This window comes from Balaenoptera borealis (assembly GCF_965194805.1).
Source record: "Balaenoptera borealis genome assembly, chromosome: 18".
NCBI classification, from domain to species: domain Eukaryota; kingdom Metazoa; phylum Chordata; class Mammalia; order Artiodactyla; family Balaenopteridae; genus Balaenoptera; species Balaenoptera borealis.
Genome location: NC_138877.1, coordinates 13,258,824 through 13,286,040, shown reverse-complemented (window position 1 = coordinate 13,286,040; position 27,217 = coordinate 13,258,824). Strand labels below are relative to the sequence as shown.

The 27,217-nt window shown below is 38.8% G+C and overlaps 2 protein-coding genes across 20 annotated transcripts in view; both read left to right on the top strand.

The window, feature by feature from the left end:
* SPART (spartin) overlaps nt 1-7,680 on the top strand; it is a 42,983-nt gene extending 35,303 nt beyond the window's left edge. For 5 of the 8 annotated variants that reach the window (XM_082365443.1, XM_082365445.1, XM_082365449.1 and 2 more), the window contains one exon: nt 6,024-7,680. In XM_082365443.1, coding sequence (XP_082221569.1) covers nt 6,024-6,297 — 274 coding nt within the window. In that variant the 3' untranslated portion in view covers nt 6,298-7,680. Of the gene's footprint in view, nt 1-3,766; nt 3,842-6,023 lie in introns of those variants that run through there. The other 3 variants (XM_082365446.1, XM_082365448.1, XM_082365447.1) reach the window with 3 other exon arrangements.
* Nucleotides 7,681-7,784: 104 nt separating this feature from the next.
* SOHLH2 (spermatogenesis and oogenesis specific basic helix-loop-helix 2) overlaps nt 7,785-27,217 on the top strand; it is a 91,777-nt gene continuing 72,344 nt past the window's right edge. For 2 of the 12 annotated variants that reach the window (XM_082365535.1, XM_082365532.1), the window contains exons 1-5: nt 7,785-10,873; nt 12,432-12,511; nt 13,090-13,179; nt 22,665-22,775; nt 22,858-22,898. In XM_082365535.1, the coding sequence (XP_082221661.1) occupies nt 13,158-13,179; nt 22,665-22,775; nt 22,858-22,898 (174 nt within the window). In that variant the 5' untranslated portion in view covers nt 7,785-10,873; nt 12,432-12,511; nt 13,090-13,157. Of the gene's footprint in view, nt 11,044-12,431; nt 12,512-13,089; nt 13,180-22,664; nt 22,776-22,857; nt 22,899-26,767; nt 26,814-27,217 lie in introns of all 12 variants that reach the window. The other 10 variants (XM_082365540.1, XM_082365542.1, XM_082365538.1 and 7 more) reach the window with 10 other exon arrangements.

Below are 27,217 nucleotides of genomic sequence, written 5' to 3'. Positions count from 1 at the left end.
TATAATTGTTATATCTTCTTCTTGGATTGATCCCTTGATCATTATATAGTGTCCCTCCTTGTCTCTTGTAACATTCTTTATTTTCAAGTCTATGTTATCTGATATGAGTATTGCTACTCCAGCTTTCTTTTGATTTCCATTTGCATGGAATATGTTTTTCCATCCCCTCACTTTCAGTCTGTATGTGTCCCTAGATCTGAAGCGTGTCTCTTCTAGACAGCATATATGTGGGTCTTGTTTTTGTATCCATTCAGCAAGCCTGTGTCTTTTGGTTGGAGCATTTAATCCATTCACGTTTAAGGTAATTATCGATATGTATGTTCCTATGACCATTTTCTTAATTGTTTTGGGTTTGTTTTTGTAGGTCCTTTTCTTCTCTTGTGTTTCCCACTTAGAGAAGTTCCTTTAGCATTTGTTGTAGAGCTGGTTTGGTGGTGCTGAATTCTCTTAGCTTTTGCTTGTCTGTAAAGCTTTTGATATCTCCAGCAAATATGAATGAGATCCTTGCCGGATAGAGTAATCTTGGTTGTAGGTTCTTCCCTTTCATCACTTTAAGTATATCATGCCACTCCCTTCTGGCTTGTAGAGTTTCTGCTGAGAAATCAGCTGTTAACCTTATGGGAGTTCCCTTGTATGTTATTTGTCATTTTTTCCTTGCTGCTTTCAATAATTTTTCTTTGTCTTTAATTTTTGCCAATTTTGATTACTATGTGTCTCGGCGTGTTTCTCCTTGGGTTTATCCTGTATGGGACTCTCTGTGCTTCCTGGACTTGGGTGGCTATTTCCTTTCCCATTTTAGGGGAGTTTTCAACTACAATCTCTTCAAATATTTTCTTGGGTCCTTTATCTTTTCTCCTTCTGGGACCCCTCTAATACGAATGTTCTTGCATTTAATGTCCCAGTGGTCTCTTAGGCTGTCTTTATTTCTTTTCATTCTTTTTTCTTTATTCTGTTTTGCAGCAGTGAATTCCACCATTCTGTCTTCCAGGTCACTTATCTGTTCTTCTGCCTCAGTTATTCTGCTATTGATTCCTTCCAGTGTAGTTTTCTTTTCAGTTATTGTATTGTTCATCTCTGTTTGTTTGTTCTTTAATTCTTCTAGGTCTTTGTTAAACATTTCTTGCATCTTCTCGATCTTTGCCTCAATTCTTTTTTCCGAGGTCCTGGATCATCTTCACTATCATTATTCTGAATTCTTTTTCTGGAAGGTTGCCTATCTCCACTTCATTTAGTTGTTTTTCTGGGGTTTTATCTTGTTCCTTCATCTGGTACATAGCCCTCTGCCTTTTCATCTTGTCTGTCTTTCTGTGAATGTGGTTTTTGTTTCAGAGGCTGCAGGACTGTAGTTCTTCTTGCTTCTGCTGTCTGCCCTCTGGTGGATGAGGCTATCTAAGAGGCTTGTGCAAGTTTCATGATGAGAGGGACTGGTGGTGTGTAGAGCTGACTGTTTCTCTGGTGGGCAGAGCTCAGTAAAACTTTAATCTGCTTGACTGCTGATGCATGGGGCTGGGTTCCCTCCCTGTTGGTTGTTTGGCCTGAGGCAACCCAGCACTGGAGCCTACCTGGGCCCTTTGGTGGGGCTAATGGCAGACTCTGGGAGGGCTCACGCCAAGGAGTACTTCCCAGAACTTCTGCTGCCAGTGTCCTTGTCCCCAGGGTGAGCCACAGCCACCCCCCGTCTCTGCAGGAGACCCTCCAACACTAGCAGGTAGGTCTGCTTCACTCTCCCCTGGGATCACTGCTTCTTCTCCTGCATCCCGATGTGCACACTACTTTGTGTGTGCCCTCCAAGAGTGGAGTCTCTGTTTCCCCCAGTCCTGTCGAAGTCCTGCAGTCAAATCCCTCTAGCCTTCAAAGTCTGATTCTCTAGGAATTCCTCCTGCCATTGCCGGACCCCCAGGTTGGGAAGTCTGACATGGGGCTCAGAACCTTCACTCCAGTGGGTGGACTTCTCTGGTATAAGTGTTCTCCAATCTGTGAGTCACCCACCCAGCTGTTACGGGATTTGATTTTACTGTGATTGCGCCCCTCCTACCATCTCATTGTGGCTTCTCCTTTGTCTTTGGATGTGGGGTATGTTTTTTGGTGAGTTCCAGTGTCTTCCTGTTGATGATTGTCCAGCAGCTAGTTGTGATTCTGGTGTTCTCGCAAGAGGTAGTGAGAGCACGTCCTTCTACTCCGCCATCTTGGTTCAGGACCTCTGTCCAAACTTGGGTTTTTTTTAAATGAACCTTTTATTTAAAATCTGGACCTTTGTCTTATTTTTGGACAATTGATATTTGTACCTAAATAAAAAGTTTACATTTATTCTTGCTTAATTGCACTTTGTTGAATTTGACCATCATTAAATCTATAATTTTGGCTTCAGATTTTGATGTATGTCATATTAGCCTTCCATTTTGTGTTACCTGTAGATTTGAAAGACATGTCTTCTCTACATCTTAGATATTTTCCACAATTTTTTTGTGGATGAAATCTAATCACGTGCTTACTGTAGCCTTTCCTCCTGACTGATCTTTCTCCAAGGTTTAATGCTTAGTGAGATTGGTGGGTCAGCTGTCTACAAATCTCCTAACAGTATTGTCATTTCTCACCTTTCAGTTTTGTCTGATTAGATACTTCTTAACGGTAGTTGTCTTCCACACCCATTCATTAAATATTGGTTCTGTCTAAGGTTTTACTCTATACTCCCTTTTCTACTCTTTGTGGATATCATCTGTATCTGTGGCTACAATTACCACCTGTATTTCAGCAACTCTCAAATCTATGTTTCCTCTTAAGTTTTAATCTTCAGGCTCATACATCTCAACTACATATCACTACAGCCATTCAGTCCCTGAGTCTTGTTGTTTTTTATATTCATCCCTTTTGCTCCAGCCTCATTAGCACTACCTTAGAATAGATTTTCATCGTTTTTCATCCAGCTCACAACTTGTTTCCTAACTGGTTCCTCAGTCTTAAACCCTTACAGTTCACAGTGCAACCTGTATTAGATCTTTCTAAAACAAAAATTTGGTCATGCCACTCCCATTGATTTCAAGATAAAGTTTAAACTCCTTAGCGTCACCTACAAGGTCCTTCATAACCCATCTGCCTTTGATGGATAGGCTAATAAGAAGCTATGTCTATTTTAAATATTTAAGGTTAATATTTCTAAGAATAGTTTTGAAGGTTGCATGTAAATTGAATTTTAGGCAGATTTATTAGAAAGTTGTGACTGAAACTTTGCTATAATTAGTGAAATCTGGAATCACTGCCAGTGTGCTGTTTTGCTATACATTACTGAATGCACTGGAGAAATTTCAGAAAAGTCTCATTCAAATTGAAAATTGAATCCCATTGACTTATTTAGAGCATTCTTTATATTCATTTTTTATTCTTAAATTGGTAGTGTTACTCAGCATATAAAATCTAATTTAATAAGCTCTAATTATAGTTAACTTTTTTAAAAGTAAGAATAAAAAATAAGCTTTATTGTTTTTAATTTTTGCTAGAGATAGGCTTTCTCAGAGTCTTTAACTGTGTAGTTTGAATCTGAATAAAGAAAAGAACTGAACAGTTATTTATCAAGCAAGAGAAGAGAGTAGGTGCCTGCCAGGAATCCTGGTTCCAGGGCATATTGGGAAGCAGAGGTAATAAGTGAGGATATATTTAAAAAATAAACACAACTGCTGAAAAACTATTGTATAGGGTCTTTAAAGATAACTGTATGTTTAGTACTATGGAATTTTCAAAGTGCTTTAACATATACATCTCATTTTATAAGATAAAGGAGAGGAAATTGATGAGATGCAAAGAAGGCTGAGACTTCGCCAGGGTCACACAGCTGGTTGTTGGCATGGTCAGTATTAGAATCTAGTTTTCTGGCTCCCAGTTTGGTACTTTTCTCCAGATTAACAGGAGTTGCTACTAAAGTGGAGACAGCATGGAAGAAAAAGAAAAATCATCAGGGGACCAACACAGACTTCTTTTTCAGTATATTATTTTTTTAAAAATGTAGTCTTTAGAATTGTATTGCATATAGAAATATCGTAAGTGCAGTTTGAGGTATCAAACTGCATCAGTAGAATAGGGAACATTCGAAATACTCAGAAGTGGAAGTTTATGAGTCTGGAGGATTTCCTGTGCTCGAAAACACTAATACGGCCACATTCTTAAGTTATCATTGTCACTTCATTGTAGCTAACACAGGCCTGGAGAGAGAAGCCCTGAGAGAAACCTGCTCAACCAGGAGTTACAGGCACACTTCCAGTGCTGAAACTGCTGCCGCCCCTTTCTCCTCATTGAGCCTGAGCATTGCCACCTGACAGTAGCTTTTGTGACTGGGGCTTGGTTGACCGTGAGAAGGCCCAATGTCTTCTGCAACATCAGCAATCCTGTGGAGTGCTGAGGGGTTGCAAAGCAACAGGGACAAGCAGAAAGCAGTCAGAAGCTTTTCTGTTGGGTAACTGTTGAAGTAGCCCCAATCAAGAGTGGTACAGACATAAGGTTTGACAGATGTAGGTTCTGCTGTGCCCTGGCTCTGATTAACATTAGGCAAAGGACAGAATGAGATATCATTCAGAAGCATAATAAGTTTATTTCATATTTCTACACTGAAGTTGAAAAAAAAGACAAGCATGAATAAGCCAATAGGATCACAAGCCACTGTTTTAGGCCAGGCTAATAGTAATAGAGTACTTGTTAATTCAGAGGACAGATCCAGTGTTAGAAAAAATGTCCAGATATTGGGTCTCGAAGCATCTAGGAAACTTCAGTGTGTCCTGGAGAAAACTGTAAAATTTTGCCTCTTTGTTCTTGTATGTTGTTTAAGCAATCCTCTACTTGGGGAAATGTATGGACAAGAAAAGCTTTAAAAGCCTGGTACTTAAAAAAAGGTAAAGAGTAAAACAAGAAGTAGGATGAGTTTTAGTGTCCTTGTGTTAAGACCTCAAGTTGTATTATTTTCTTATGGAAATGGTATTACACACCATCATCGGTATTGATTATGGTCAGGAATAACTACTTTTGTGTAATGCTTTGTAATTTCCCAAGCCCTTTGCTATACATATGAACGCAAGAAACTCTTAGATGGATAGGGCAGGACTTCCTCATTTAATTCATTCAACAAATATTAGATGTCAGGCACTGTTCTAAGTACTTAAGATACAAGAGATCTTTCTCTAATGGGGTTTATATTCTAGTGAGACAAACAATAAGCCAAACAAAAAATATTCTAGTGAGACGAACAATAAGCAAATCAAAAACAATGGGTGCAAAAAAGTTCTATAGTACGTAGCAGACATTAAGTTATAGAAGAAAGAGCAGTTTAAGGGGGGGATTGATTGGCCGTGGGGTGGGGCATGTGAGATAAGGCAATTAAAATAGGTTAAATACTGAGAGGATAATAGCTGACTTGAAGAAGGTGAGGCAGTTAGCCATGTGCATACCTGGGGTGAGAGTAGTCTAGGCAGATACCAGCCAGTACGAAGGTCATAGGGCGGCGCATGTGTGCTTGGTGGGTTCAAAGAACAGCAAGAAGGCCAGTGAGTCTGCAGTGGGGTGGAGTGGAGTGAGGAAGAGTGTTGTAGAATCTCTGCTTAGAGACAAACTCAGATTCCAGTAGTTTGAAAGACTTAACCAAAAGTCTAGTTAAGGTAGAACTCAAAACCATTTATAGTGACCTATAGTTGTTTCAGTTAGAATTCTCTTATATTTACAGAAGAAGATAAAAAAGGAAATATTGACTGATTAACAACCTTTATTATAATTTATATTTTATTCTTCAACATAAACAGTCTTTATTACATTAATCTCAGCCTCAGCTTATTTTCACAGTGATTTTGCTAAAGGAGAAAATAACAGCCTTGGCACAGTGTGATTTTATTCTTTACTGTGTTTTAAGTTATTAATTAAATTGAAACCTAACTTTCGATTTTGCTTTCGGATAACATGCTAATCATGTGACCTATTTAATACTAATTCAGAAGATCTTAATTTATATTTGTAATTTCATTGTATTTTCTCTAATCTTTCTTTTAAAGATACGGGCATACCGCAGGAGAAGCTACGCACAACGCAGTAGATTCTGCCATCAATGTTGGTGTAACTGCCTATAATATTGACAACGTTGGCATCAAAGCCATGGTGAAGAACACTGCAAAACAAACGGGACACACACTGCTTGAGGACTATAAAATTGTTGATAATTCTAAGGGGGAAAATCAAGGAGGAGGAGCAAGTGTAAACATGAAAGGGGAGAAAGATGAACAGAGAGAGGAACTAGAGAAGGATGGGGCAAAGAAGAAAGATAAATGATGGAAGTGCTATGAATTGTCTATACCAAAGTCTTACAGATGGATGCAATTTTGTTAAATGGCAAATGTGGAATTCCCCACAGATTAACCAGGATCTTTAAAATGTATTCATTCCTACAAAGTGACTATTTCATAAGCTTTATGGCATGTATTCTACTTCTAAGGAAAAGAATCAGTATTCTTGCATCTGGCCTTTAGAAATACAGTTACATTCTCTGTGAGTTGGTTTTTTTCTAAATGTGGCTAAAATATTTTTGCAGTTAAAATACGACTAATAATAGATGTGCTATAAATCTCATTAAACCTAACATTAAACTATTTTTGTATTTGCTGTCTTTCAGAAAGCAAAGTAGGAAATTATATATTTACATAAAATTTGGCATTTAGTAACCTTAGTTCTGTTTGTACTGGGAAGGAATGCTTTAAACATTGTTTCCTCTTTTTGCACTAATTGTGGATTTTTTTTTTAGGTGCTTGTGAGAATTTTCAGTGTGTAAGCTAAACAAAAACTGTAACCGTAAATGAAAAGAATTCTTGTATAACATTTAAAAGACTCTTTTAAAACAAGGAGTAGACTAATCATGAAAAATGAAATGAGGTTCTGTAAAATCATTTGGTAGCTTATCTCTTTGTTAGGAAATGGAATGGTCTTTTTGATTTTAAATGAATACAAATAGATTTTTAAGTCTTCTAGGTTTAGACTGTTATTGATCTATTAAGAGCCTAGGAAATTTGGGGATATGGTTGGTATTGTATCAGAATTCAAAGTGATTATTATAAGCTTAATTGGACAAAAATGTAATCACTTTTACCATGTCTACTTCTGTAAGTTTGCCAAAAGGCTGAAATATAGTAAAAACTAAAATATAAACAGTTGAGTTTATGTATGATAAATAATTTTTATTTTGGGATTCAGTCATTGGAATTTTATATATTAAAAAGCCAATAAATTAAATTATTAGAAAGGTTTTATTCATAATTAAGGTAAAGAATGTGAAGACTTTAGGCTTTAATCCATGGTGGCTAGGCATAACAGTGTCCACTTTGGCAGAAGACAGGATATTCACAGACCTATAAGCTACAAATATGTAAGTAAAATAGCTAATGGCATTTTATTTTTGTTTAATGATTTTAAAAGATTGGTATTGGTTTTCTTAGTATAGTCCATTTTAATATTTCTGAAACTCCAATTGCTATTTAGTTTATTAGGCTTTATTTGAAACTATATAAAGAATGCACTTTGTGAATAAACTGTCTTTGATTTTACTTGGCCTCAAATGTATTCATGGGTTTGTATTTCAGGGACACAGAATTGGTGGAGCCTTTCCCTAGGGCCAAGGATAATGTACTAGTTAAAATGGAAATAAAATTGAATTGGTAAATAGCTTCCAGTCGGTCTCTGCCTTATTTAAGTTTAAGAAATGGAATGACACATAGTGGAGCCTAAAGTTTAAAAAATTACCTTAGAGCAGAGGTCAGCAAAATTGGACTGGTCAACGGGAACCTAGTTGTCCATTTCACTTCATTCTACTCTGTTCACTTGTTTGTGGGTTGCTTTTTCAGATCAACAGCTAGACAGAATTTTGGTAAGTATAGCTTCTATATTCCAGTTTTCCAGAGAAACAGAACCAATATGTATTATAAGGAATTGGCTCGTGCAACTATGGAGGCTGAGAAGCCCCAGATCTGCAGTCAGTGAGCTGGGTACCCAGGAGAGTTGATGTGCTGTATCGGTCCAAGTCTGAAAGCCTGAGAATCAGGAGCACCAATGGTGTATATTCCAGTCTGAAAGCTGGGAGGCCTGAGACCCTAAAGTGCTCATGTTTCAGTCTGAGTCTGAAGGCCAGAAAAGACCAATATACCAATGAAAGCTGTCAAACAGGAAGAGTTCCCTCTTATTCAGCCCTTTTGTTCTATTCAGGTCTTCAATTGATTCGGTGATGTCCACCCACCTTCTAAGGAGGGCAATCTGCTTTACTCAATCTACCAATTGAAATGTTAATCTCACCCAGAAACACCCTCACAGACACACCCCGAATGATATTTGGCCAAATGTCTGGACACCCCAGTTGCTCAGTTAAGCTGACAAAATTAACCATCACAGCTTCTTAGCCTGGTTTTTATTTTCTAGAGATCTTTCTCCTAGGTTTTCTTGGCTTTTTGAGATGCAACAGATCTAGTGTCTGACAAACAGTTCTCAGTATCTACTGCTACCAGGGTTTTTCCTCACTTTGCCTCTACAGACTGTCATTCCCCGATGCTGTACTGGGTAGTTTTCTGGCATTGCCTCTAGGAACCTACTAGCTATAAAAATAATGATAGCTAATGTTTAGGTAGTGTTAATATGTTCTAAGTGCTGTTACACAGACTAACTCATTTTAACCTTCTTATGAGGTGTATACCATTACAGTCTTCATTTTACAGAATAGGACACTGAGGCATAGAGAGGTAAAGTAACCTTCCCAAGATGTAAGGGAACAGTATGAGAGAAGAGGTCCCACACATGCTTCAAAAAGGAGGGCCTGTTAGGCCAGGCATCTTGTCTTTCTTAAACAGAGGTAGATGGGGAAAGACAAATGGTCTTATTTCCTCTGATTACAGCTGCTTATCAAATTAATTTTTTATTATAATTCCATTGGCTTAATAGTTGGTAGAAAATTTCTTGAGATATTAGCAAAATAGATCATCAGCCCTAGATTAGCAAAATAGATCATCACTACCTAGGTGAGAGTGTGAGTTTTTGTCTTTTTCTCTGTCTTCATAGGTATTTTAGGGTAAGCTAAGAAAAGCCAGACTTATTAGGTAAGTCTGTAATGCTGTGCTCAAACAGAAATTAGTTCTCTGGTCTGTTCTTGCCAGAATCAAGACTAAGTGTTTTTAAACAGACTTCCTAATGGATTTTGCTATTTTGTGTTTACTTTAGCAATAGAATTGCTTAAAAGAGAATATTTTGTTGATTTCTGAATAGCTTTTCTTCAAAAACATTTTTTCTATTTACAGTATATTTTAAAGATCCAGAAGGATGAATAAAAAAAATGTTTTTTAAGACCACAGGTCACATGAAAAATAGAAACCCGAAATAATGTCTTTAAATGTATTCTATGCAAAAAGTTGTCATATGTGAAGAAACAGTTTGATCAACCTGGAGGCTATTCATTGGAGGAAAAAATGACTAGTCGGGAAAGTGTTCTCCCTCCAACCCCGCATCCCACCCAATCTGTTCTGTTCAAATTTAGTTAGCCACCTGAAAAGCAACTTGCTAGAGTGCTACCAAGAAGCAAGATTACTGAGATAAGGGATAGGATCCCAGCATTTGCATGTTCAAGAAGCCCCACAGATAACATGTCTAGTTGAAACGTTGCTATTTAGGGAGTAACTGAGCTGGGAGCAGAAAAAGAGGCTTTGGTATACAGCAGTTTTTAAATTTAAGGCTTTTGAACTAAAGCCACACTGATGACAGGGTTCAGCATATAGCTGTGGGCGTGGAGTGGAGATAAAGTGATGCGAGTTGCAAATTGAAGGGCGAGGTTGTAAACAAGACCTATGGTGGAAAGACTACTTTTTTTGTCCAAGTCAGTAGACAGGTTGTGACTATTAAGTCTCTGGGTGAAGCAAGGAGAAGTAGATGGTGTCACACCCAGATGGCATAAGGAGTGGGTTTTTACAGGAGGACGGAAGAGTAGAAATCCAGGAAGCAGCATTAGAGGTGGAGAGGATTCCTGACCCTCCTGACCCAAAGGAGCAGGGGTTCTACAGAGAAACTAGAGAACAAAACCATCAGCTCTTAGCTTTTGGTATTTCAAAAGCTATGGTTTAGGTGTGAACCAGAAAGATTTGGGAGAATATAAAATGCATGACTATCTCTCTGCCATGGAGGTCCCTCTCATCCCCACCTCCCCAGTCTATCAGAGAATTAGGAACGCTGGCTGAGGACGAAGGAAGGGAGCCACCAAGACAGAATAGACACCAGTGAGTGTCTAAGGGGTGACCAGCACCTTGCTCCCCACAGCTTGCCTCAGGCTGGGCACAGAAGTTGGGAGTACAAGATTTGCCACACCACGTGACTATTGACATACTGACAAGAGATCTCCTTCACTTTTCAGTTAAACAGTAGGTTCTTTGAAAGCAGTGAACGCACTTGGCATCTCTTACACATCACTCTGTATAAAATAAACCCTCGATTGCTATTAACTGAACTTATTCCTCAAAATGCTTCACATTATCTCTTGCCCACAAATTTGGGTGGTTCTTTTGGACATTAGTCTGTCAGTCTAACGTGCTACTACATTACGTTCTAGTTAATTCAATTCCAAAGTTCCCAGTACAGAGCCCTCTTCTTGTGTGAGCGGCCCTGGGCGGCCCAGTCTGGCCCCGCCCCCGGGCGCCGCCCAGTGACGTCACCGGAAGGCGCCAGGCCGCCACCGTGAGGCAGTTCGACCCGACTACGGCTGACAGGGCCTGCCCTCTCCCAGCTCCTGGGGTCCCCTCAGGTCTCGTGTTCTAAGCCATTTGAGGGAAGGGCGTGAGTGACCTCTGATCTGACACGGTGGAGGAAGGAAGAGGCGACACCTTCGACGGTATGAGCACCGATCGCGTTAAACTGGAGTTACTGGAAGAAAGGCACCTGAAGTGAGTCGGAGGGCGGCGCGCGCTCCCGCCGGGTGTGGGATTCACGTCGGCGCCGCCACGCCGAGGGCCTGCGCCTGTGGGAGCCCCGCGGCTCAAGGCCGAAGCCCCTGAGGCCGAGGTGACTCCTGCAGTGCCATTAATCCCCGGGCAGAACTGGTGACATCTGAAAACAGTGTTTTATAGGAAAGATTCATTTAGCTCTTGCGTTTGGTGTTATAAATAGGCAGGTTTTGAGGTTCTGCCTTAAGGAGCAAGTCCGGTGGAGTGTACTGTGTGCACAGACTCTAATGCTGAAACACGTGTTTGCTTGTGATGTTCCACTAAGTTCGGGGTTTCTGTTTCAAATTCCAAAGGTTTCGTTTAGTTATGCTTCTCTTTCATCCCTTTAGAAGAGCTTAAGAATTGGTGACACTTGGTAAAATTGAAGCCCCTACTATATATACTTCTTAAAGTACTCAGTATCAGTACTTCTTACGAAGTCTTTGGAACATTTTAAGTATCTTTGTAGATACCCCTACCCCCACCCCCACCGCAGGCCACAGGAGGGCTAGACTCTCCTGGGTGTCCCTGTAGCTTCCTGCGCTTTCCTCTGTCGTAGCTCCAACCACACTCTTAATTGCTCAGTTATTTCTTGGTCTGGTACTAAGCTATAAGCACTCTGAGGACAGGTTCTGTATTTCCGGAAGCAGTAGCGTGTAGGAGCCAGTCCTTTAGAGGAATCCTGCACAAATTCAAATCCCAGCTCTTATCACTAACTCAGCAAGTACATGATCTTGGGCAAGTTAATGAACCTCTGAAGCCTCCGTTTTCTCAAGTCTAAGACTGGCGTAGAAATCAGTATCTCACACATCATGTGGTTGGTACCAGGACTGAATGAAATGTATGTAAAGCACTTAGCGTTGGCTTGTAATAAACATCCAGTGGAAGTTAGCTGCTACAATTGCTGTTCTGTTCACTTACCGCAGTATCTTCAGCACTTAGCACAATGCCTTTAACATAATAGGCATTCAGAAATGTAAATGATTCTGTCATCATATTTTGATAACTACTATGCCACTTGCTGATGTGCTAAATAGATAATCTCTGGAATGCTATGTGTGTGTGTGTATTTTTTTTTTTATTAGTGTTTCTTTTTTTTCCTTTTTATTTCAGGTTGTCAGTTGTTACCTGTTGCCCTAGCTGTTCCTTTCTGTAGTAATTTGCAGCTCCTTTGCTGGGCTTTGAGAAACCAGATAACCAAAATTGTCAGACTTCTTGAGGCCAACTTTAAGAATAAAGGGTTTTAAGTGGTTACATGGGGAGCTTCGAGCTTTAGTGCATTGTAGTGTCCTTCTGGACCTGGGTAATCGGAAGCCTGCGTTTACCTGATTACTAATTCTCAACCAGGCCTTCAATAAGTGATGTTTCGTAATAGGTTGTTCCTGAAGTAGTGGTAGGTTACTGTGTATTATTTTTCTCATGTTATTTTTAATTGAATCATAATTAACAAAATGTGTTTAATAATAGGGATATAGTGCAACTCTCAGTGCTTGAAATAAGACACAAGATAGCGGAACTGGAAGCCAAACTCAATAGTGACAATGAAGGTATGTAAGTAAATATTTTTATTTATGACTCCTGTATAGCTATTGTTCATTTTACCAAGATACCTATAGTACATTAAATTACATATTTGGAATAATAGTGTCAAGATTTCAGTATTGCTTTTTGGCAGCATTAATAATAATTTAATATAGAGGCTTTAAAAACGTATTTCAGAGTGTCAAACCTGTTACTTTATTTATCTACTTACGAGTTCAAAATGTTCATTCTTCAATTAGCAAAACCTTTGTTACGTGAGATAAATACATGATTTCCTTAGTAATAAAATATCACACGTTTTCTATATAGCTCAAGTAATAACCTTTATATCTTAACTGCTAGATTTGGGATATAACCTTAAAATCCTTATCTAGGTTTTGGCTGTTTGTTTGTGTTGAAAGAATGAGGGAGGGGCAGGCGAGTGTTGCACACACACTCATCACACACACCTACACACAGGAACGTACCCATATATCCTTAAAATTTATAATGTCTGTAAGATGTTAATTTATGACACAGATATTGAGATCCTGCCATATGTCAACACTTTGAATGGAAGACCTTTCTTTTCCCTTTTCTAAAGAGTTTCACTGACTACTGGGAGGAAATGTCAAACTAAAATATGAGCAGGAGAAGTAATATAAGTTCTGCATGAGGAGAAATGGCAACTCAGGTAAGGGGAACCCAACACACCTTGCATGAGGGCAGAGGAGGCAGTGTTGAACCGACTACTAAAGAACAGTAGGAGTTTATTAGGGTTATGGGGGTGGGCTTTGCTTTTTAAACCCATTCATGCTTTTCTTCTATTGGGGAAGCCATGAACAAAATGGATTAGTAGCCATATGACAAATATAATGCTACTTTTCTTAATACCCAGTGCTCTGTTAAAGCTTGCTTGGAGAACACTGCTTTGTCCCAAGGCCAAAGTAGCTTCCTACGTCTCCACGTCTATATCCTTAATAAAACTGGCTCTGTGGGGGCAGACTGTGAGTACACTTACCAAGTAGTTGCATTGGCAAGGCTGGCTGGGATTTCCTCATCCATCTAACTACAGATGAAACAGGTCATGCTCACAGATACACACACAATGCAGTAACTATGCCCACAAGTAAAATGTAAGCCCAGCAAGTCATATTATCAACAACTCTTCTCACGGGGAGGAGCTGGAATATGGGTATAAAGAGAAAAGGTAAAATGGTAGGCGAGAAAGTTCTTTCCTCAGTGGGCCAAGCTAAAACCTAAGGTGAAGGGCAGAAACCTTCATCCCTTCTTCAGAATCAACTAACGCCAGGAACTGTGTCAGGTGAAGTGTTTTAATATTATTCCCATTTATGGAAAAATGAAGTTCAGGAATTTAAGTAACTTGCTAAGATCACAGAGCCAGGGGGTGGCAGAGCCATGATTTTAGCCTAAATCACCTGTCTACCACCACCACTACTACCATGACAACAGCTGTCTCCCCACATCGGCACACAGTAGTTCTGGTTATCTACTGCTGCATAGCCAACCAGCCTATCGTTTAGGTTTCTAAAGAACATACGTCTCTCACAAGCCTGTGGATTGACTGGGTTTATCTGGGAAGTTCTTAATTGGGGTCTCTCATGTGATTGCAGTCAGATGTAGTCTGGCGCTCAGTCATCTAAAGGTTCAGCTGGGCTGGACATTTCAAGATGACTCACCCATATGGCTGGTAACTCATCCTGGGTGTTGGCTGGGAGCCCAGCTGGGACCACCCATCAGAAGTACCTACACATGGCTTTGTAGCTTTTGCTTCTCACAGCATGGTGCCTGGGTTCCAAGAGGCTGTATCCCAAGAGCAAGCGTTGCAAAAGGCACTGTGACAGAAACTGCCAGTCCAGTTAAGGGCTGCTCCCGGAGCTGGCAGCGTCATTTCCATTATATGCTATTGGTCAAAACAGCCACAGATTTGAGGGAATGGAGAAAATCTACTTGTCAAGGTCACGTTGCAGAAGAAAATGTGGGATGGGATGGATTCTTGCAGTCATCTTTGGCAAATAGTCTGCCACAGGGAGTATTAAACATAATGCCTCTTGAGGAGAACTCTTAAGTAGCTGATAAGGGTGGAACATGGATTGTAACGAGAATGTGACAGGAGATGAGATAAAAGTTTATGAAGAAGACGAAGAGTAGTCTTTAATATGATGCTGATGAATTTGTATTTATCCTGAAGGCAATGGGGTAATATTAAAGGAGTTTTTAAAATAAATTTATTGTTGTTTAACATTATAAAAGAAATAAATGCACAAGTGATAACCATGGATACATCTGTTTAGGTAATTCTTTCACACTTTCCACTCTCTACTCAAATCTCGCTACCCCTCTCTCCATTCTCACTCTCAGCGAATGAGCTTACCTTCCTCTTTCAAAGAGAACCAAGAAGCAATCAGAAGAGGATTTCCACATGTTTCTACCAAGAAAGCTACCCACCTAAATACCTGGATCTTTGCACATCCTCTTACTTCCCTCTTGTTCCTCTGCATATTCTGTGTTACTCTTATTTAATATCAATCCCTCCACTTGTACAACAGATGCCATTACTCTCACCTCCTCCAGGATATCACTCCAGCGATTGATTGTCCTGTCTCTTTGCTGCGCCGTTTTCCCTGCTCTACTGAATCATCCCCAACAGCACACAAACATGCTGAGTTTATTATATCTAAAAAACAGATAGCAACCCTTCTTTGGCCCCACGTTTCCCCTTCTACCGTTATCCCCTTTCACCTTTCACTGCTCTGTGTACAGCAAAACATTTCAATAGAATCGTTTTTTTATTTGCACTCTTACCTGTTTATTCGTATTTAATCTACCTGTTTTGTAACAGGATTGATTTTTAGGCAAAGCAGCAAGCAGAACAAACTTCAAAGGGCTTCACATTCGCATAGTGGCCTTTTGAAGCCCTTTAGGATTCATAGGAAACTATATTCAAAAAGAGTGGTTTATGTTTTAAGTAAATCTGAATTTCACCATCTTAAAGCTTGGCCACAAGACAAAGAACAAGACAGAAAATGTCCAGGAGACTTTAAAAAGTAAGAAGAGTCAGTATTGGTGTAGGGGTTTAAGTGCATTTTAAAAAATTGAAACCTCACCACTACCCTTTGAAAACAGTATCACCTCATTTTATAGATGAAAAACTGAGATTCAGGGATTCTAAATGTCTTTCTCAAGGCTATAGAGGAGGGGAGGGATAGATCTGGAATTGGGATCCAGGCATTTTGCCGTCAGATCCCAAACTCAGCCTCTACTTCTTTCCACTTAAGTCTCTTAAGTTTGCTTCTCAAGTTTGTTCTTCTGGAGAAGAGAGCCTTGATTTACTGAGGCTCTGGGACATTGCTCATCTAGGCATAGAAACGGGCTGGATTTGCCCAGCACAAGCACGATTGTCTTATTCTCTCTTGGACTCAATCCAATCAGAAGTTTCACCTCTAATCAACTGAAATTGCTCTTATCAAGGTCACCAGTGACTTTCAATTTGCAAACAACTGACAAAGGATTAATCTCCAAAATTTACAAGCAGCTCATGCAGCTCAATATCAAAGAAACAAACAACCCAATCCAAAAATGGGCAGAAGACCTAAATAGACATTTCTCCAAAGAAGATATACAGATTGCTAACAAACACATGAAAGAATGCTCAACATCACTAATAATTAGAGAAATGCAAATCAAAACCACAGTGAGGTATCACCTCACACTGGTGTGAATGGCCATCATCAAAAAATCTACAAACAGTGTATGCTGGAGAGGGTGTGGAGAAAAGGGAACCCTCTTGCACTGTTGGTGGGAATGTACATTGATACAGCCACTATGGAGAACAGTATGGAGGTTCCTTAAAAAACTAAAAATACAACTACCATATGACCCAGCAATCCCACTACTGGGCATATACCCTGAGAATACCATAATTCAAAAAGAGTCATGTACCAAAATGTTCATTGCAGCTCTATTTACAATAGCCAGGACATGGAAGCAACCTAAGTGTCCACTGACAGATGAATCAATAAAGAAGATGTGGCACATATATACAAGGGAATATTACCCAGTCATAAAAAGGAACTAAATTGAGTTATTTGTAGTGAGGTGGATGGACCTAGAGTCTGTCATACAGAGTGAAGTAAGTCAGAAAGAGAAAAACAAATACTGTATGCTAACACATATATATGGAATCTAAAAAAAAAAAAAAGGTCATGAAGAACCTAGGGGCAAGACGGGAATAAAGACGCAGACCTACTAGAGAATGGACTTGAGGATACGGGGAGGGGGAATGGTAAGCTGGGATAAAGTGAGAGAGTGGCATGGACATATATACACTACCAAATGTAAAATAGATAGCTAGTGGGAAGCAGCCGCATAGCACAGGGAGATCAGCTGGGTGCTTTGTGACCACCTAGAGGGGTGGGATAGGGAGGGTAGGAGGGAGGGAGACGCAAGAGGGAAGAGATATGGGGATATATGTATATGTACAACTGATTCACTTTGTTATAAAGCAGAAACTAACACACCATTGTAAAGCAATTATACTCCAATAAAGATGTTAAAAAAAAAAAAAAAAAGAATTCTCACCTTATTCAACATAAGGGATTTCATACTGGAGAGAAACCCTAAAGTGAAATGAAATTGGGAAATTTATTATTAAGGTTTTATAAGGGGGACATAGACTTTTCCTATATAGGAGAATTGGGTGTTATAAATGTGCTTATTCTTTTCAAATTAATTTATTGATATGTAATTTTTATTAAAACAGCTGTTTTTTCTTAACTTCAATAACTGACTAAAGTTAACTAGATGAATAAATAGACAGGGATAACTGATAAGAAATTTTGGGGGGTTGACAGGACTCCTACAATGTATAATAAAGCTATAATCATTAAAACTGAAAACAAATCAATAAAACAGAATAGATAGTGTATTAGTTTGCTAGAGCTTCCATAACAAAGTACCACAGACAGGCTGAGTTGAACCACAGAAACTTATTTTCTCACACTTCTGGCGACTACAAGTCCAAGATTGTGATGTTCACAGGGTTGGTTTCTTCTCAGGGCTTTCTTTCTGTGTCTTCACGTGGTCTTCCCTCTGTACCTGTTTGTGTCCTAATCTCTTCTTCTTATAATGAGATCAGTCATATTGGATTAGGGCTAACCATATGACCTCATTTAACCTTAATGAGCTCTTTAAATGTCCTGTCTCTAAATACAGTCACATCTGAGTACTGCGAGCTTAGGACTTCAACATATGAATTTGGGGAGAGGAAGGAGACACAATTCAGCCGATAACAGAAAGAGATTCTAATTTATTAAAACGTTGTACTACTGTGAAATTCAGGGCCAGGTTACTAAGTTAATTAAAAAACTGTCTTCAGTTACCTACGAAAAAAAGGAGAAAACCATTTTCATTTATGAGACTTGTGGGAAATAGATTATTACAAAAACTGCACCATACATTGAAATAGGAAAGTACCAAATGATCATTGTTTTAGTCTGCTCGGGTTGTCATAACAAAGTACCATAGACTGTGTGGCTTAAACAACAGAAATTTATTTTCTTATAGTTCTAGATCCTGGGAAGTCCAAGATCAAGGTGCCAGCCGATTTGGTTTCTAGTGCGGACCTACTTCCTGCCTTGCAGATGACCACCTTCTCATTGTATTCTCACATGGCAGACAGAACAAGCTATGGTGCCTCTTCCTTTTTTCGTAAGGGCAGCAACCCTATTGGATTATGGCCCCACCCTTATGATCTCATTTAACTTTTATCACTTTCTCACAGACCCCACCTCCAGCTAAAGTCACATGGGGTTAGGGCTTCAACATATGAATTTTAGAGGGACACAAACATTCCATAAAAATCATGAAGCTATCACTTTCTAATTACTGTCTTCCCCTTCCCACCATGAAGAAAGAACAACTTTAGCCTGCCTGCCCAAGTTTGGGAAAGGGCTTCTGGGCAGAGAACTGGAACCAAGGAGCCAATTACCAATAATGTTTTATTGGAATCTGTGTCACCACACAGAGCTTTAAAAGAGCTAAAAGAGGGGCTTCCCTGGCAGTCCAGTGGTTGAGACTCTGTGCTTCCAATGCAGGGGGCACGGGTTTGATCCCTGGTCGGGGAACTAGGATTCTGCATGCTGCGTGGCACTGCCAAAAAAAAGAAAAGAAGAAAAAAAAAAATGAGCTTCTTTTAAAGTGATGAATTATTCAATAAATTCCATTTGGAAAATTGGTATAATATTTAGAAAAATAATCCCTTTAGATCTTCACTGTATACTTAATTCTCAAAACTTCTGAGGGGACTTCCCTGGTGGTCCAGTGGCTAAGACTCCGTGCTCCTAATGCAGGGGGCCCGGGTTCCATCCCTGATCAGGGAACCAGAGCCCACATGCCACAGCTAAGAGTTCGCATGCCGCAACTATGACCCGGGGCAGCCAAATAAATAAAAAATTACTCTAAAATAAAATAAAACCTTCCAGATGGATTTAATATTTAAATATTTAAAATTATTAAATATTTAAAATTTAAAGATTTAAATATTTTTAAATGAAACAAAATATAGATGAATGTGTATTTGTTTATGGATAAAGAAGGCCTTTCTTAAAGAACAGTAAGTCACTGAGGAAAACATATTTAGGTTTGACTTCAGAGAAAGTAGCTTCCCTTGACTTAAAGGAAAAAAGACCAATATGAGAAGTCAAACAGTAATCTGGTAAAGACATTGGTAGCCAAAATGATGGACAAAAGGTCTATATTTTCACCACATCTATGTCCTCTGCAATTCATTTAGAAAACACTAAGTTCCCTGTAGATAAATATGAGTAGGACATAGAGATAACTCGTGAATATGGGAAAATATCCAACTTGCTTTTAAGTCAAAGAAATTTGTTGCCTATAAAAGAAGTAGAGATTTTTTTAATAAGTGAAATAGGAACTTTATACATTACTGATAGCAGTGTAGTACTACCGTTTGGGAAAACAATTTTGCAGTAAATTTCTTATGATGATAAAAATGATAACAACAACAAAAACAACTAACTTTTATAGCAATTTCTGTGTGCCCTGCACTGCTTTAAGCACTTCACATGTTTTAATTAATCCTGTCAATATCCTATAGTGTAGGAACTTTAATTATCCTTATTTTACAGTTGAGAAATTGAGGCACAGGAAATGTAACTTGCTCAGGATCACAGAAATAAACTGGTGGAGACATGGCTCAAACCCACTAGTCCTACTTTGGGGATGTTTTTCCTCATGGAGTCTTCTGAAAATATGCTGGAGGGCAGCTTTACTCAAAGAGATAGTCTTTGCACCGTGCCCCCTTTTTTGTACATGTTGGTATTTTTGTTCATGCAGTTCTTGCTGTTTGAATATTCTTTTTCACCCTCTCTGGCTTAGAACAGGTGTCATTCCCCCCAAGAAGCATTTTCTGTCCCTCTTCAATCTTGACCTCCCCATTTCTCATTCCCTTCTGCCACCTTCCAGATTGGATATCTTTCTTTGTATACCATTACAACCAATTAACCAAAAAATTTCTTAAATCTTCTGGCTATATGTTTCTGTACTCCCCACCCCTCCCAACTTCTCCTACTGCTGATTGACAGCAGGGATTGTGTCTATTTTATTTTTGAATCCCTAGTACCTCGTACAGTGAGTGCCACGTAGTAGGCTCTTTCCTTTCCTTGTTAACATTTTCTTATTTTACAAAGTCTTTTCAAGTTAATATAACTCCATCACTGTAATCATAAATATAGTGAACAACACAAACATGAATGTCCATGTAGGGCCACGTTTCAATCAGTTCAACTGTGTTCTTCTTAACAATTTAAAAATTATTATTTGGCGTTGTTGTTTAGTTGGGCTTTGTTTGTTTTGTTTTTGTTAATGTGCTATCTCTCTTTGGGAAAAAAATGTCCATATCTGAAAGATAGGCCTCCTAATATTCTCTTGCTTTATGAACTTCCTCTTTTAAGGTCAATTTTGACCATGAATCAAATTTCTAGAATTTTTCAATTTTTGGTTTGATTTTACTTTTCACTGTAGTGATTCTAGCCAAGATCCCTCTCTGAGACTGCAAAGCAATTTAATTTTTCCCTTCAAAGGTACAGTGCTTGTCTTTTGTTTGTTTTTAGAACTACTGCAAAAGCAGTGGTTTCATGGAGTTACTGCTCAGGGTATTTTTTCTCCCAAGAGACACAAATGTTTCTGCTAAATTTTTATCCTCACAGTCTGTATTTTGATAATGACTTATTATTAAGTACATCTTAGGCCTTGATAGGTTGGCTGCTGTTGTGCTCAAGGTCAAGGATCATCTTTTTTAGGGTCACATTTATTGTGACCATCTAATGAGAGCACCACATCTCTTACCTGGGCTGGTTTTAGACGGCTCTGGACATTCCTTAGTATCAAGATTATTCCAGAAACTTGCTATTTTGAATTGCTAATCTTATTCCCAGTTGAAAGCATAATTTAAACATTATTGCATTTTAAAGACAGGTGAAAAATTATTTTTCAAAAATTTTGGGGCTTCCCTGGTGGTGCAGTGGTTAAGGATCCGCCTGCCAATGCAGGGGACATGGGTTCGAGCCCTGGGCCGGGAAGATCCCACATGCCATGGAGCAACTAAGCCCGTGCGCCACAACTACTGAGCTCTGGAGCCCATGAGCCACAACTGCTGAGCCCACGTGCCACAACTACTGAAGCCCGTGCGCCTAGAGCCCGTGCTCCGCAACAAGAGAAGCCAGCGCACCGCAACGAAGACCCAACGCAGCCAAAAATAAATAAATAAAATCAATTTATAAAAAAAAAAAATTTTTGTAAAAATTACAAACCTCAGTATGAAATCAGTACTTCTGGCTTATCACAGAACAAAGTGTGGCAGGGAAAGTCAAACTCAGTGTGGTCCTTTTTCAGAAAAAGAAAACAGTTGACAGCAGGAAGCTGACCAAATTTGTGGGGGTCAATGCTGGTATGTGAAAAGAAAGCAAAAATTTTATCAATCTCCAGTTTCGTGGGCCTCCATCCACTTGTTAAGCATTTGGATTAACGACTTTGGACTTCGGTTTGGAAGGGCGTTCCTGCCCCTCTCTTTGGTAGACCACATCTGATTAGAGATGAGAGTGAGGGCAGGGTTGTGTTAAGGTTGAGGAGGCTGGCAGTGGTGTGAGCTAATAAGTCTTTCTGCTTAGACTCCTCCATCAACTATTATGTAGCAGAAGTTGCCCCATGTATGCAAAGAGCATTTAAAGTTGAGAAACGCCATTTTTTCTCTCTACGAAGTGTGACTTTCAAGACTCAAAAAAAAAAAAAAAAAAAAAAAATTAGCTTTGGGCCTTGGAGCCGAAAAGGAGGTTTTAATTCTAGGCTGCATCCTCCTCCTCCTCCCAGAGCAATAAGACAAATGTTTTGGCCTCAATAGCCAAAGGGATTTAGTGAAAGAAAACTGCTTACGGATAAGAGAAGATACCTGAATAGGTAGCCGAAGGTAAACAGTGTTACCATAGCACAGCGGTTAAGAGGACACACTTTCAAGTCAGAACAAACAGGTTGAAACCCCAGTTCCCCATTTTTACTTTGTCATCTTAATACTGTTATTTGACATCTCTGAACCTTGTTTTCCTCATCTGTAAAATGGGTAACTAAGTTTTTATAAATGAGGATTAAATTAGTTTATATATGTAAGGTATTGTGTGCTTTTAACACAGCAAACACATAATTAGTAGTTGTTGAACGGACTTCAGAACTCTTTTGCAAAGGAAAAAAATGAATATGACATTGGACGGGAGGCTAGTACTCCTTAGGCTGTAATATATGGATATTTCAAGTTCCAAGGAAAGAAGCATGTTCCTGATATTTCCTCTAATAGAATTCCTTATAAGGATACACAAGGAACTAAAGACAATAGGGGGTGGAGAGTAAGAAGACCAGGAATCAATAGTGACAGTGAGGCCACTGGGTGGGAATCAGTGAGTCTGGTGTCGGCACAGATCCTGTGTAACGGAGAACGCATGCTTAGACATGAGTTCCCTCCAGTGCATCTGTGTTACTAATAAAGTCCAGTATAGTAATGGAGTAGGACTGAGCTAATTAATGTTGTTTTAATGAATAAATGAGAGGTGGTGAGGTGATCTTGACCATCCCCACCTCTTCACTCAGGTGGTGAATGGAAAACCCGTTATGAGACACAACTTGAATTGAATGACCAACTAGAAAAGCAGATTGTTTTTCTCAAAGAGAAAATGGAAAAAATCCATGGAAATCCTTCAGGTACAGAAGCACCTATATATATGTTTTATAAGTTGAGTTAAAATTGATAAAACATCAATTGCTCATATTTGCTTTATTGTAGACAGACTGTCTTCTATTCGTGTCTATGAACAGCTGCCAGTGGTGAATAAAAGATGGTTAAACAAGAGGAATAATTGAAGGAAATTATGTGTATTTTTCCCCAGACAAATTTCAAACAAAAGTTTAAAGACTGTGACAAGGTCCAAATAAAATATTTTGTTCAGTGGAGCTTTCCTGTGAGGTAAAGAATCCTATAAACAAGGCCTTCAGCTTGGTCTCTCCCGTAAAAAGCTGGGCAGGGATTCTGTTGCAGGTACAAACAAAATGGAAGTGAAAGGATCTCAGTGGTCAGGTCGGGGGGAAACCTGAGTGTGTCTATTCCTTACAACCTGAAAGAGCCTGTTTAACTCAGAAATACCTCTCTCATACCCATCTAAAACAGTTCCATTCTAGTTCCTCTGGAATACACACACACACACACACACACACACACACACACAGAGTATGTTTAAAATCTAACAACTGAGAACCCATAAAATTACCCTGTAACCTCACCGGGCTGCTTCACCTACTTTTTCTTTTGGTTGCCCTAGTGACATCTTTCTTCTTTTGAGAGGTAATTTTAATCCCCAATAAATGAACTTATGTTTTCTACTTTACAAAGAGTATTCGTTTGTTTTTCATTCATTCAAATATTTGTTAATATTTTTTTTAAATGTAGAGGAGGCCCAAAGCGTGACTTATGTTGAGCTCTTGCTGAATTTTTATTTCAAGAATACTCAGAAAAACATGGAAATCTTGTAAATAAATCAAGGGTACTTTGCATGAAAATGAAAATACAATACTCAGCTAAATTGGCAGAACTTAATATTGCAGTAATAATAATTTGTCCTAAATTAAACATATGTAGTATGCAAATTAACTTATGTACATTATTTCAGTCTTGCAACAAACCCCATGACATAAAATTTTATATTGTTATTTTAATACATGTGATTCTAAGCTTAAAGAGATGGAATGATTTACTCAGTTTCACACAGTCTGGAAATGTGGAGTCAGAGTCTCTCCCTCTTAAACCTCTGCCATTTAACTCTGCTATACCAACAGCCCTTTGATACTGCTGATCAGAAATAATGTGTTTCTTAGTAGCTGTAGGTGGAGCACTAAGCTGCCTGCTGCATTCACAGAAGTCCTGGGCATTTATGGAGAGTGCTCTTTGAATAACTGCAAACCTTTAGTGAAAGACGTAGAAAAATCTTGTATTTTTGTTAATGAATTGAGGGAGAAATTAACTTTTTGGTAGACCTCTCTGTTATTTACAACCCAGAAATACCCTTATGTCTGTGTGTTGGAAAGTCAGGAAAATAACGTGTGTTTTTTTGCTGTTGGAAAAGTGAAGTTTTTTCCTCTGCCATGGAGTCATATCTCCATCTTGTGGTATTTAGAAATTGCTGCAAGGGCTGTTTTAAGCTTAGTGTTTCTTAACTGTAGGTAGAATTTTATTACTACCTACAGAATATAAAATATCAAGTTCTACCTACAGAATATAATATATTCTGGCTTCCTGCTTCTTGACAGCCTACCCCCAGTCATAGCTCAAGAAACGGGGTATCTAGCCTCATGGAGGGTAGCAACAAGTGCTGATGTGACATGGGAGAAGACTCTATAGCATATCTAGGAAGCGTTTAATCAGTTTTCTCACTGCTACCTGAGACTCTGTAATATATTCATGTTCACAAAAATACACTTATTTCCCTTGATGAATTTGTGTTATTCTTGAAGAAAATGTCTTTCTCTAAGAGGTTTAGATCTGGAGGCAGAGAATTACATTTCTCTTCAGTAAAGAACAAAAGAAATGTTAGAAGAACCAAGAGTGGGGCCACACTTAAGAGCCACAGGCTCTTAAGGAGCTGGTCCTCTCTGTTCTCTGGGCAGATGCCCTGAGTACCTGGGTTTTCTTACACAGTGGAATCCAGGGGGCATTTGTCTGAAGAGCAGGGATCAGGAATCTAACCAGGGAGTTGGTGATGGAAGTAGCCAACTACTGAGCAAAAAGCACTGGGGATCCAAAAATCCTATATCCAGTATAGGAAAGAAATCTCTCTTTTCCGAGGACAAAAGAGATAGTCTTCTTCTTTATATCAGAAACGATATTTGTGAGATTCAGACATGTACCATGTGTGTAATACAAACATTTTTGGTTTTCTATTAGGTTGATAATCAGAGAAAAGGGCCTAAATTAGTTGTTTTGTGGGACAGAGTATGACTTCAAACGCTATTTGTAAATTTACTGACTCTCTATCCTTGTTGTAGATTGCTTAGTCTTTAGGAGTAACCTGCACCCGCATACTTAAGAAACTGATGTCAGTTAGTTTGAATACTGATTTTGAGTAACTTCAAAGTACAGCTTTGCTTATGAGCAACAAAAGGATGAACACTGGTTTTTGACCTGTGTATGTCTAATTTCGTTAAATGTTATCATTAGAAAAAGAAATATGAAACATCTAATAAGTTATTTTCAAACTGGACCACTAAAGTGGACTTGATTTTAATATTTTAGAAAAAAGTATTTACTTAAGTGAGAGTGGGGTTCTAGTCCTTGTTCGGATACAGATTAGCTTCAAGCCTTCAACCTTTCTGAAGATTACTTTTCTCATCTGAAGGTAGTATGATTAGATACACTTTGAAGTGCCTTACAATGGTATAATTTGTTAAACTTTAATTTTAGCAAGATGTCTCAGTTAAGGGTTATGTTTGGCTGCATATAGGAGAAAGGCTTAAACAAGTAAGGTATTTTGGAGCTTTTCCTCATGTAACAGGAAAGGTTGAAGGTGTGCAGTCCAGGGTTGGTGCAGTGGCTCTATAATGCCTTCAGGAATCCAGACTCCTCCTGACTTTCCACTCTGCCGCCCTTTAATCAGTGGCTTTGTCCCCATGCTCACAAGATGGCTTCTCACTTGCTTCACAGTCTCATCCAAGGAAAGAAGTAGGATAAGGGAAAAGGGAAAGGTGAAAGCCAGTCAAGTCAGCTTCCTCTTAACGAGCTGCACCCAGCAGTTTCCCTGTACATCTCATTGGTTAGAACTTTATCACCTGGCCACCCATGTTTGCAAGGAAGGCTGAGATTTGTAGTGTTTTAACTGAGCAGAGTAGGATGAAGGGGAAGATGGACATTGGGTGTGCAGTCAGTTCCATCTGCCACGCACAGCTCTATATCACCACATTTCATTTTAAGGTAATATGTATTTATTTAATATTATTTGGAAAATAAAAGAGAAGAACAGTATTAAGTTAAACACATCTACTGTTGTCTTCTGAGTAATTTTTGGTATGTATTTATATTGATTAAAAGGAACAACTCAATAGATAAGACAACCAAAAGGGAAAAAAAGGAATAAAAAAAAGGACTGCACTTTTAAAAACTATGTAATTGTAACCTTACTTCATGGACAATTTTGTATTCTATTGCTGTGTTCACCATGGACAATTAAATCAATTATTTCTTATGTTTTCTTCATGTACATTTTTAAGGGCTACATTATATTCCATTGCATTGGATTATTAATGTTCAATTACTTTCCCCTATAGTTCAATAGTTTAGGGTATTTCTGGCTTCAATTTTAAATACAACAAAACCCACAGAGGACAATATGGCAAAAAATATATTGTAGTATTTGCAAATCTTTGGATTTTTGTCACTTTTTGACCTCAGCTTTTTTAATGAAAATACTTTATAGAGTCGAGGCAAGATGATCTTGGATTTGGTATATGCCATTCCAGTTTATTTTTAAATACCTTTCTACATATATTGTGTCTAAACATTCATATAAAAAATATCATGCTATATGTGGCATTCTTCTATTTTTTTTTTATTCTATCCATGTTAATACATAAAGATCTAGTAAATTTTATCTGCTGTATAGTATTCCATTAGATGTATATATCCTAATTTATGTATTCCTCTATTTCAGTACATTGAAGATTTTTCAAAATCTCACTATGACAAACGTTGCCAAGGTGAACATCCTTATAAATGTCTCCGAGTACAGAGTGTTCCTCTGGACTTTGCTAACTTTTCTGCAAAGGCTAGAGAGTAAATATTTTCAGCTTTACAGGTCACCCCATCTCCCTTGCAACTACACATTTCCACTGCTGTGTTCTAACACATCTTCCTTTACAAAAACAGGCTGCAGCCAGATTTAGTGTCCAGGCTGTAATTTGCTGGACCTTGATTTAGGGCAGTGGTCCTCAAACTTCCGTAGTAACAGAATCACCTGGAGAACTTCATAAAAATATAAAGTTCAGCCCCATTCTTTATCCAGCTTGCTACCTCTACAGTCTTTATTAGTTCTCCAGCTAACTCGAATACATACCAAAGTTTGAGAACCGCTGCTCTAGCACACTTATAGTGGAGTTTTTAG